The sequence below is a fragment of the Macaca mulatta genome, chromosome 6 (assembly GCF_049350105.2).
Source record: "Macaca mulatta isolate MMU2019108-1 chromosome 6, T2T-MMU8v2.0, whole genome shotgun sequence".
Lineage (NCBI taxonomy): Eukaryota > Metazoa > Chordata > Mammalia > Primates > Cercopithecidae > Macaca > Macaca mulatta.
This window is the reverse complement of record NC_133411.1, coordinates 140,334,432-140,347,068: the sequence shown is the minus strand read 5'-3', so window position 1 is coordinate 140,347,068 and position 12,637 is coordinate 140,334,432. Positions and strand designations below refer to the sequence as shown.

The 12,637-nt window shown below is 38.4% G+C and overlaps 1 protein-coding gene across 6 annotated transcripts in view; it reads left to right on the top strand.

The window, feature by feature from the left end:
* The window catches only part of RAPGEF6 (Rap guanine nucleotide exchange factor 6), a 215,647-nt gene extending 203,700 nt beyond the window's left edge, over positions 1-11,947 (top strand). For 3 of the 6 annotated variants that reach the window (XM_078005143.1, XM_001101427.5, XM_001101236.5), the window contains 4 exons: positions 1,623-1,851; positions 3,600-4,090; positions 6,656-6,970; positions 8,584-11,947. In XM_078005143.1, coding sequence (XP_077861269.1) covers positions 1,623-1,851; positions 3,600-4,090; positions 6,656-6,970; positions 8,584-8,609 — 1,061 coding nt within the window. In that variant the 3' untranslated portion in view covers positions 8,610-11,947. The remainder of the gene's footprint in view (positions 1-1,622; positions 1,852-3,599; positions 4,091-6,655; positions 6,971-8,583) is intronic. The other 3 variants (XM_078005142.1, XM_002804506.4, XM_078005144.1) reach the window with 3 other exon arrangements.
* The last annotated feature ends 690 nt before the right edge of the window (positions 11,948-12,637 follow it).

Here is a 12,637-nt window from a genome sequence, read left to right as displayed (position 1 = left end):
AGTCAGAAGACTGGCTTGTCTTGGCTTACCCTGTTCCGGGCCACATAGGCCAAGTATAAATCACACGTTTTCTGGGCCTTTTTCTCTCTGAAATAGTTAACGAAATGACTTAATAAGGTTACTGTGCAACAAATTATTCCTTAAATGACTTGAGTTATATGTGAATAACTCCAAGATCCATAAACAGAGAAGGACCTTGGAACTAAGGATGTTGTCATCCTCTTTCTGCATGAAGATGAGGCCCTGAGAATTCCTGTAACATACCCAAAGCCTGTGATTCTTCCTAATGACATTTCTAGGTATTGCCCAAAGACCACATATCTACTAAACCCTACTCTCCTCTGTGAGCAAGAAGATATTTTTCACTTCTTTGAGACCCATCCCTCGTTGGGATTACTAGGGCATTTTCTTTTTCTTTTATTTCTAAACAATAGTTTGGTTTCTTCCAATTATCAAAATAGATTATTATGTACATTAGCCATTCTGTTGAAGATTTGTTTTTGGGTCCTTCACCTCAATGCATCCCTAGAATGCAGAAGAACATCTGTCTAGTTGTCTGCTGTGCAGTAAGTCACAGAACAACATAGAACATGTAGATGCTGTTTTTTTCTATAACACATTATTAAAAATGTATCCACTTAGCTGTTTAATATTCTGCAAGGTTGGTGAAGAAAAAGGAAACTAAGTCTGACACTCAGTTTAAACCTAAAACAATTTTAAAAACTGAAACAGGCTGAGCACAGTGGCTCACACCTGTAATTCCAGCAATTTGGGAGGCTGAGGCAGGAGGATCGCTTGAGGCCAGGAGTTGAAGACGAGCCTGGGGAACATAATGAGACCTCATTTCTGCAAAAAGTTTAAAAATAACTGGGTCTGGAGGTGCAGACCTGTAGTCCCAGCTACTTGGGGCTGAGGCAAGACGACCACTTGAGCCCAGGAGTTCAAAGCTGCAGTGAGCTATGATCATGCCACTGCACTGTAGCCTGGGCAACAGAGCAGGACCCTGTGTCTAAAAAATAAAAATAATCTAAAATGGTGACTCTCAACTCAAGACAAGACTTCTTAGGTGGGATATGCAGAATATCTGGGGTAAGTATATATAGTTTGGTAAAGCAAAAATGTAATTCTTTCCCTTGAGTCCTGGACTCCCACCCCTATCCTTACTTCAAGATGGTATTTTGGATTCAGAATAGGTCATGAAATATTCATATTAATCAAAGGAAGGAGCATTGGGTTAAAAAGAAGTTGAGAAACCTTAAAGACATGTACTTTTTAATATTTGTAATGTTCTTATTTTATTAAATGATTATTATAGCTGTGGGAGAGCCTGAGACAGATGTACCTTTAAACTAGTTTTCTTAGTAACACTGGACTTTGACTGTCTTTTTCTTGAATGTAGTTGTATTGGTGTGGATGGATAGGTGAATGGATATGTAGGGGGAATATGTAGGGGAATGTGTGGAGATATAATTGGCACCATTATATCTACGTAGATGGAAACTAAAATTGCTCCTACTTTGTCTTCTGTTATTTTTGTGGGGTTTTTTTTCATCCTTCCCCCTACTACCCCCACCCTATGTTCCCTTTTTTTGTAGTTTGATCAATGCTCTTTTCTTGTTCAGGTTACACACTTATTCCATCAGCTAAATCTGACAACTTGTCTGACTCCAGCCATAGTGAGATTTCTTCACGGTCCAGCATTGTGAGCAATTGTTCTATTGACTCCATGTCTGCAGCTCTACAGGATGAACGGTGTTCCTCTCAGGCCCTGCCAGTCCCTGAACCCACTGGGGCATTGGAAAAGACAGAGCACCCCTCAGGGATAGGAGATCATAGTCAACATGGCCCTGGGTAAGCATCATTGTCTGTGTTCATAACACAAAACCCAAGCCAAGTGGCCACTGCAAGCAGTGCTCCCTAACTTGACCTTGGACCTCCCATGGGGTAATTGCAGAGTTATCCATAAAAGAATATGTGGGCCAAGCACATGTTCTGTATTCTGAATATGTAAATAAGCACTATTTTGAAAGATGTATGGGTGTTCATTTTCGAAGTGTTACTAAATTCAAGTAACTTTTTATCTTTATGTATCTTTCCAATCAGAACTCAAAAGTGCATCTGCTATTTATATAGGGGAGATAATTTTTGAAATTCTGGCTGTTATAGGTTAATCAAAAAGGTTGTATATTGGAAAGTGCCTCCAGTGCTGTGCACACTGTAGACAGGTTGGGAGAGTAGGACTAGCCCTTGATCCCTGTTCTCTGAAAGTGTAATTTGGGGAGTAGGAATAATCACCTAGCAAAGGTTAATTAAAAAAAAAAAATTAACTCTAAATTTCTGTTTAGAATCAAGCAACATGGAAATATTTGAGAAAGTTTATTTTAACTGATAAATATTGTGAAATCTGGTCTACTTTAATATGAAAAATTTAAGATAAAGTATTACCACATTTATAAAGGTTTCTAAACTTTGATCTCTACCCCAGAGGTCAACAAATGTTTTCTATAAAAGTTACATAGTAAACACTTTAGATTTCTCAGGCCATAAGGCCTCTGTCACAACTACTCTGCTATTACACCAGAACAGCCATAGACAACACATACACAAATGGCATGGCTGTGTCCCATTAAAACTTTATTTACAAAAATGAGCAAAGGGACCACCAGATTTGGCCCTGGGCTGTAGTTTGCTACCTCTGCTCTATACTGTAAATGAGGGGTTTACAAACTCTTTGTGAAGGGCCAGGTAGTAAAATATTTTTGCCTTTGCAGGCTACATACGGTATCTGTCACAAATTCTTCCGGTTTGGTTTTGTTTTAAACCTTTTAAAAGGTTTTGCTGCAGACCATACAAAAACAGGCTGTTGGCTAAATTTGGCCCATGAGCTGTAGTTTGGGGACCCCTGCTATAAATGATTCATTTCATAGGTAATTGGGGAAGTTGCTGTTTACTTGGCACTGTACTGGGCTAACCTCAGAGATACGTTGAAAAATAAAACATGATTCTTCAAGTTGGGAACTCTTAATTCTGTATGCATGGACAGTAGTCTAATATTGTGATGACCAAGAATGAATATGTATACTTAATGTTATTCATTTCAGATCTCATCTTTGCATTTTCATTTAAAATCAGTTCAAGAAAAATACTTGCCAGGCATACCTCTGGTCCATCCCAGCTGCTGGGGAGGCTGAGGTGGAGGATCACTTGAGCCCAGGAGTTAAAGGCTACAGTGCACCATGATCGTGCCTATAAATAGCCACTGCACTCCAGTCTGGGCAACAGAGTGACACCTGTCTCAAAAAAAAAAAAAAAAAAAAAAAAAAAAAAAAAAAATTTAAAATTTAAAAAGAAAAATGCTAAGGAAACTTTGCTAAGCATTTGAGTTTCTTTACTGTGTCTTCTGAGTGTTAACTAAATACTTACAAGGAATTTAGTGATAAATAATGATAATATTGTTTTCTTCATGATGTTTTGGCGTGAACACTTGTGGTACATGCTCTGTAATTTCTCGTAGGCAATAATAACTTGAAATAGAGAGAAGGTAGTTTTTCCAGCAAGCCTGTAAATTACTTCTAATTGTACATTGTCTCCAATTTTAGGTGGACACTCTTGAAGCCATCTCTAATCAAGTGTTTAGCTGTCTCATCGTCTGTGAGCAGTGAAGAGATTTCTCATGAGCATGTCATTATAGAAGCAGCTGACAGTGGTCGTGGAAGTTGGACTTCGTGTTCAAGCAGCTCCCATGACAACTTCCAAAGCCTTCCCAACCCAAAAAGCTGGGATTTTTTGAACTCTTACAGACATACCCATTTGGATGACCCCATTGCTGAAGTTGAACCCACTGACTGTGAGCCCTATTCCTGTCCTAAAAGCTGCTCTAGAACTTGTGGGCAGTGCAAAGGAAGCCTAGAGAGAAAGAGTTGGGCCTCCTCCAGTTCTCTGTCTGACACGTATGAACCAAACTATGGGACAGTTAAACGGAGAGTATTGGAGAGCACCCCAACTGAGTCATCTGAAGGCTTGGACCCCAAGGATGCCACTGACCCAGTTTATAAAACTGTCACTTCAAGTACAGAAAAGGGCTTGATTGGTAAGTTGTGTTTTTGTTGTCTGTGGCATTTAGAGATTAAGTAGTCAAAAAATGGCATTGGGATATCTCGGCCCTGGATTTTATCATTGCAAAAATTCATTCTCTAACAACCTTTCTTTCCTTCACAAACAAACAAATTATTTCCCAAAAATTCATGGTTTCTCAAAGACTTTGGAGCAGCTATTCAACCCGTTAAAATGAAAAGTCTGATGTGAAGGTATTTAATTAGAGGGACAAGTTTGTTTGTCTTTTGTTTTTAAGTTCTTTTTGGTTTTATTGAGGAATATCATCGCATTAGTGTGCAATGGTAAATAAAGGGATTATTCTCTTTATCACCTCATAAATTGTTTGGACCACAATTGCTATGCATATGTGGTAGAAACATTGATTCTGCTATTGATTTTAGGTAAGTGAGAGAAAATGCGATAAAGAAGTCCAGAACATTTTTCAGTATTCTCTCTTGGTGTACATCATGAGTAGGCCAACTCCTGTTTGTGAATTCCATTCCAAGCTTTCTTAGTAAACATTTTTAGTATTTAACCATCAAATACTTTTTACAAATTTCTTTCCTGGACTGTATAAATACATGGATATAAAACTCCTGCTTTTCTACTTATATGGAATGACTGTACTTTGAATTAATATCATAATCAACTATTAAATTTATAGAACAGTCATAGTGTCATATTTAACTACTAAAAATGTGAAGGTGAAACATGTTGATCTTATAGTTACTTTTCAAATTGTGTTATAGGTTGGGTTTTTAGCTCATTCATTTTTTTCCAACTTTTTTTTTTTTTCTTGAGACGGAGTCTTGCTGTATTGCCCAGGCTGGAGTGCAGTGACACGACCTCGGCTCACTGCAACCTCTGCCTCCCAGGTTCAAGCAGTTCTCCTGTCTCAGCCTCCCAAGTACCTGGGATTACAGGTGCCCGCCACCATGCCCAGCTAATTTTTGTATTTTTAGTAGACATGGGGTTTCACCATGTTGACCAGGCTGGTCTCGAACTCCTGAGCTCAAGTGATCCACCTGCCTCGGCCTCCCAAAGTGCTGGGATTACCAGCATGAGCCACTGTGCCTGGCCCAAGATTTTTTATTGAAGCCTTTCGGGTAACCACTTTATGAGCATATGTGTATACGGAGATACAAAAATCTTTTTCTTGTCCATTGATGAATATAGATTTTTTAATCATTTATTTCTTGTTGACTGTGGGCAAATCACTTGCCTGCTTTTTCTTGTTATTCTCTTGGCAACCTCTCCACCTCTATCACCTCACCCATCCCATCCTCAAATGGGAATGGAAAGCCTTTCTGACCTTGATAGTACATGCAAATTTTACTGGTAGAATTATAGAAAATTCAATATGGACAAACCAAATTCTCTAATGGTAAAGTTAATATTAGAATTATTTGATGGTCTTTTAAAATTTATTCAGCTTGTATACAGACAGTTTTTGTGTTTTAAAAGTCACTTGCAAAATCAAGATACTCAGAGCCATTTTTCCTGTTGGTCTTATGAACTAGTCTTAATTTCTTGGAGCTTCCGCTTTAACCTATTTATGATGATTTTTGAAGCTTTACCTTAGTCTCAGGGCTTACAAATTTAAGTAAAAGGATTTAAAGTCATCATTGTTTTTAATGTCTGCTGAAAATCAGAGAAATTTAAGATGAAATTTCAAAAATTCTGTTTTTTTATTCTCAACTTAATTACAACACAGATGCTAGAAGTAAAGTTGTTTTTTTTTTGAGACAGAGTCTCACTCTGTCACCCAGGCTGGAGTGCACTGGCGCGATCTCGGTTCACTGCAGCTTCCCAGATGCGGCAATTCTCCTGCCTCAGCCTCCTGAGTCGTTGGGATTACAGGCACCCCCCATCACACCCAGCTAATTTTTGTATTTTTAGTGGAGATGGGGCTTCACCATGTTGGCCAGGCTGGTCTCAAACTTCTGACCTCAGGTGATCCACCCACTTTGGCCTCCAAAGTGCTGGGATTACAGGTGTGAGCCACCACACCTGGCCAGAAGTAAAGTTCTTGAAGGAATTAGTTCCTTCATATCAGCAAAGTTAAAGTTTTTGTGCTGGGACCGAGAACTAATATGCGCAGCAGTGCCAGAAAACAGTGGCTCATGCCTCAGGGAGAAGGTGAAACAGCCCTTAAACAGATGGCCTGAATGTCATTTCTATGTAAACTCTCCCAGTTTACAGAGAATAGATGTTTAGGGTGAACTTTTAAATGTTTCTGACATCTTTAGGGCTGGTGTGACTTCAGGAGTTGTCATGTACTTCTGTGATATGGGGGCTGAATTGTGGAAGGAAGCTTGTCATCAGTGTCATCTCCTTCAACTCTCTCATTCTGTTTAATGTTTACAGGACTTAATATAGTTGTTTATGTATTTTAAAAAGAGGTTTGTTTATTAAACTTTTTAAAAATGTTTTTAATCTGCCGTCATTCAAGTTTATTCATTTTGTCTATTTTTAAGTTCTGTTTTGTCATTGTAATAAGTTTGTTGTTTTTTTTAATTTCTTTTTCATTAACATTTTCATTGCTTATTTTTCATGCCAGTGTACTGTGTCACCTCACCCAAGAAGGATGATAGGTATAGGGAGCCACCTCCCACTCCTCCAGGATATTTGGGGATTTCTTTAGCTGACCTAAAGGAAGGATCCCACCCACACCTAAAACCTCCAGATTATAGTGTGGCAGTGCAGAGATCAAAGATGATGCATAACAGCCTCTCTAGACTGCCACGAGCCTCTCTCAGTAGCAACCTCGTGGCCTGTGTTCCATCGAAGATTGTAACTCAGCCTCAGAGACATAATTTGCAGCCATTCCATCCTAAACTAGCAGATGTGACTGATGCAGATAGCGAAGCGGATGGTATGTTGACAAGCTCTCTTAAGGGCTCTTAAATGAATTGCTGAACACATTAAATGGTCTTTACTCTGGTATTTTATGGTAATTAGTACTTGTTTCTTTAAATGCCTTAGAAATCTCTGTTAAAAAGTAAGATGTTCCTACTGGCAGGGTGCAGTGGCTCAGGCCTGTAATCCCAGCACTTTGGGAGGCCGAGGCGGGCGAATCACTTGAGGTCGGGAGTTCATGACCAGCCTGTCCAACATGGAGAACCCCCGTCTCTACTAAAAAAAATACAAAATCAGCCAGGCATTATGGTGCATGCCTATAATTCCAGCTACTTGGGAGGCTGAGGCAGGAGAATCACTTGAACCTGGAAGGCAGAGTTTGCGGTGAGCCAAGATCGCACCATTGCACTCCAGCCTGGGCAACAAGAGCAAAACTGCGTCTCAAAAAAATAAAGTTCCTAAATATAGTATCAGGGAGTGTTTTGGGTTTGTTTAGTTTTTCAAGACAAGGTCTCACTTTGTTGCCCAGGCTTAGAGTGCAGTGGCACAATCATGACTCACTATAGCCTCAAACTCCTGGGCTCAAGCAGTCCTCCCAACTCAGCCTCCCAGGTCGCTGGGACTACAAGTGTACACCACCATGCCTGGCTCATTGTTAAATTTTTCCTTTGTAGAGACTGGGTCTCACTATATTTACCAGGCTGGTTTTGAACTCCTGGCCTGAAGCAGTCCTCCCACACTAGCCTCCCAAAGTGTTGGGATTACAGGCCTGAGCCTGAGCCACCATACCCAACCAATGGTGTGGGTTGTTTGTTTGTTGAGACAAGGTCTTGCTGTGTCACTCAGGCTGGAGTGCATGATCATGGCTCACTGCGGCCTCAACTTCCTGGTCTCAGGTAATTCTCCCTCCTCAGCCTCCCAAGTAGCTGGGACTACAGGCACACACCACCACAGTTTTTTGTATTTGAGACAGCATTTTACCATGTTGCCCAGGCTGGTCTTGAACTCCTGGACTCAAGCAATCTGCCAGCCTCAGTCTCCCACAAAGTTGGGGTTACAGGTGTGAGCCACTGTACCCCGCACTGATGGTGTATTTTTTAAATGAAATGGGCGAGCTGCCTATTTCTGTGTGCCTAGTACCCTGTGACTCAAATGGAATATTCTTATCTTTGATAAAACAGTGGCTCAATCTAATGGGATAATTTTGAGAAAAAGCAGTTAACATTAATGGAATTGTATTTTACATTAATGCATGGAAACTTGAAACTGTGTTTCAAATGCCAAATTATCTGAAATGATTCTATTTATTTAGTTCCTTTTATTAGCAAAAGTCTTGACTGAATTTGTAGGTGTGCCAATAGTTTCAGAAATGATTGTTTTATTGAAAATAAATGAAAATTTATGGTTTTAAACAAGAGTAATAAAGTGATTAATAACTATGAAATTCCAGTTTGTTGTCAACCTTCAATGTGATCAGAAATCCTAGGTATTACTATAATAAAATCTGGTCCTCGATGCAATGTTTGAGAGGATTTCTTTGTTGACTTTGATTTTCTAAATAGATAACTAGATTGTTAGGATCTCATTAATATGCTCATCTGCCAGTTAATTATATTTTTTTATTTTTAGAAAATGAACAAGTTTCAGCAGTCTAGCCTTTGGATGACCTATTTGAAAACCACTGAAAGTTATGGAGGAATGGGCAGAACCACCTCATGATTCTGCAGGCCATTGCTGACAAACAGTTCATTGCTACAACCAGTCCAGAGGTTTTATTCCCTCTACTCTGAGCAATGAAATAGACTTGAGTTATGCTTCCTTTCATTTACTTTCTGCAGATGAATAGTTTCCTGAGCAATGGATGCTATGCCTGGATACCAGTCTCCACTTTGCACGCCAGAACTGCCTTGGGACCACAGTTACAGAAAAAATTTAAACTCAGAGTGATCCTTCTGTATATTGCTATAGATTTTTCTTTAATAAGCTATTTTAAAGACAGTGGCATTATTATTTCCAAGCCATAGCTTGGGCTGAAGGACAGATTGAAAGTATCTGCCAATACCAAGGATATTCTTGTATATTTGAATAATAACTTACTATTTGCATTGTTGTGATTTTGTTTGTATTTGAGAGCTCTTGTTAGCTGATGTTCATGTTTGAGGTCATAAAATTGTCTCTGATCTGACCAAACAGAAGTCATCTTTACAGAGGTGATATGCTTGATCTACACACAGATGTGACTTGATCTGTAGCACCAATGCAATGTAGGTCTCAGTTTGAGAGAAATAGGAAGCCCTTTGCAGTTGAGGTGTTAGGAACCTGCTGGTCATGGTGTGGAAAGCCAAATGAAGCTGCCACAGGGTTTCTTGTCAGTCCTTTGGGAAATGGGAGGGAGTAGTTTGGGGAGGAGGGTGGGAACCCTAATTTCCAAAGAATGAAATTTTGATGTTAAATGACATGTATACAAATTCTTTCTTAAGTGAAAGTTATGCTGCATCGAATTGTAACTAAAAGTATAGATCCCACAAATAGAGAATGGGTTCTAGAGAGTCCTGTTCTATAGAAATCCAAAACTAAAATCTCTCATAACTCAAGTATGGAATACTTTTTTTAAAGAAATTCTTATCATGGGTGTTGTAATCATGAGGATGAATTTGACTTTATGCAGTGTTCTGCAGCATGCCACCCCCATGTCTCATAGCACCAGGTTGTGTCTGACCTGACATACCCTGCAGCTCTCAGCTGCCTGCAGCAAAATTTTGTGGGAGAAAGAGGAGCTGGAGTTATAGAAATGATTGTCTCTTGGTTCTCAGTTTTTAGCCCTTGAGAGGACATACTTTTCCAGCCTCATGGGCATGGCACTCTTAATTAAAATTTCAGTGACTGTTTACTGGATGAGGCAGATTTTTCACATTTTTGCAAATATAATGTTTTATATATATTAAGTTTAATTTTTTCAATTTTTTTAGTGTAAAAGCAAGTGGAATTTTAATAAACTTCTGTAATTACCAAAAAAAAAAAAAAAAAAAGCCAAAGCCATTAACATGCACTACCCAGATCAACTTGCAGCCAAGATGGGTTTACTTCTGAATGGCTGTCCGTATGTGTCCCACGTAGGATTTAGTTGGTTTGTGGCCTCCCTTGTAGAAATGTGTTGTCTTTCCCTAGCTGTCTCCGCTGTGTCTTCCTGCCTATCCCCCTTCATTTTAAAATCATGTATCAGTTTTAAGGGGTAAATGGTAGTAGTTCATCTTTCCCATCAAAATGATTGTCTCTTTATTTTAGGAATAATAGCGTGTCTGAAAAATTCCTGTGGTAAAAAATCATTAATCTGAAACTGAAGCCTTAGAAGTTAATCCCAGGTATGATAAAATGAGGCTTGGTGGTTCCATAGCTTTCTTGGTCCTTTGAAATGGGAAATAACCTGAACCAAAAATCCTAGTTTGAAAGTTACACTTCAGTGATTTGGCCTATAAACAGTGGTCCTCTGATTATACTTTTTTTCCTTCACTGATTTACATAATTTTGTTTTCATGGCCACGGCAAAACAATGTGAAATGTATTTTTGCTATACCCACTTTTTTATCAATTCAGATGTCTACTCTCATCATTTTATATTCATTTCTCCAGAAAAATGTGTGTTTTCATAATGTCTTTATTTATCAGGTCTTTCAAACCAAATGGAAGCCTTACCTGTCTTTGTCCTTAATAGTGTAAATATCTTGCACAGAGTGTTGAGGCCTATGGTTTTGGACTTGTACCTTATAGCTGCCTTTGTTTTATCTATCTAGCTTTAACTGTGAGTGTTCAGATCAGCTGATCACATTGATCAGGAGCCAAAGCCAAATGCTTTGTAGTTTGTTATGTATGTATCCCTTAAAAAATCATGAGGTTTTGATTTTTCTATTTTAACTAAGGGTACCTTCCTGCCTTCTCTTAGTTTGTCATATGACTAGAACAAGAGAAGCCTTAACCTGCATTTACTCTAATTCCAGATCTCCATTTGTTTTTATTTTATTAATTTATAATTTTAATGAAGAGACTAGTGCCCTCTCTTCCCACGACAACTCTCAATCTGCCAAAACTGTTGAAGCAGTTAACCCTCAGTGCAAACTTTTGCCAAATAGTAAGTTTCAACAAAATACCTTTATAGTGAAAGATTTTGAGAATTAGTAAATCCAGTACATGATTCCATAAAAGCTTATTAAAGTTAATAATTCTCATTTACTCCAAATGATTACTTTCAATATGATCTTTGGGGAGAAAAAGCCTTTAGTGAATTTTCTTGAGGGTGATAAGTCACATCATTGCGATCTACATCACCTCCTCGAGAATCTCTCCCAGGCTGAAAATGTGATGATAATCATGGGTGTTTTTAAGAACAAATCCAATTTTTATCAAGTGCTCTTTCCTCTACAAAAAAAGGGAGGAGGAGAAGCAGCTTCCTTAAAACAATGATTATTTTGATTCAATTTTAAGTTTCTACAAAAGGTAATGTTAAAGTGTATGTATGCCTTCAGCATTACCTTGAAGGCTAGAAAAACGGCATAAATCTTCAGAAAAGTGTCACAGTACATGTTCAAATTTAAACTTAAATCCTGGTTCATCTTTGGCTTTTGTTGTGCATTTTTAATGCTTCTTTGTTTTTGGTACACGGAATGCAGTTGAACTTGATCTTTTAAAATTGAGACATGTAAGCTAATCAGCAAAAGACAAAAACAAAACTGCACATCTGTAATAATCAGATAGCAATTCTGCTGCACAATTCATTGATTGTAAGGTATCCTGTAACAAGCAATGTTTGTCTCCTATTTTTTGATACCTCTTAAACTTATGTCTTTCAGAAAGACAGTGCCTCTGTATGCTTTTTGTATTTTTACTGAGTGTAAATATTTGTTATATTTTTGGTTAAGAGAATGTAAAAATACCATTTATTATTATCAGATACTACTAATACATTGGTGGAATCAATAAAGAATCTACATTAATCTTCTCTGTACTTGATTATAAATGTATGGAACCTTTGAAATAATTACAAACTTAGTCATTCAAGAGTGCCAATCTGGGACCTGTGTTGGTGTGAAGGCCTTATTTTTTAAGTATCCAGAAAAATTGGAGTGGTCCATTTGTTGTTGGTTATGTCAAATCTGTGAAACACCATAGCTGTTGTTTAGGTTTAAAATATTGTGTTTGATGGCAAACCAAGTAACAGTGGCATAAACTCAATTGGAGCTTGTCTTTTTGTTATTATTGTCTGTCTGTTTTTCTTCTTACAGTAGAAAAGTCTACAGGCAAACTGTCCAGGGCTGATACTGTAACTCCTCCATGATGCTGTCAAGGATGGCAGAAGTGGGGGGCCTGAAAAGGATAGGCTTAGGGGAAAAGATGCAAATATATGTCTCTTTCTATGCAAAGAGAACAAAACAGTAGTTTCCAGAAGCTCCACTTGCATGTTTATATTTACATCCCATTAGTTAGACCTGTGTTGCATAGCTAGTAGCTCCAAGGGTGCCTTGGAAATTATCTGTTTTATCTGAGCAATTGATGTTCCTAACAAATTTAGGATTCTTTTCAGTGAAGAAGGAAAAGAATAGATTTCAAATGGGCAGCGAGCTGGGTCTACGAAAGCATGCCTATTGCCCCCTCTTTTGGGCAGTGTATGTAAATATAGCCACTTCTTTTG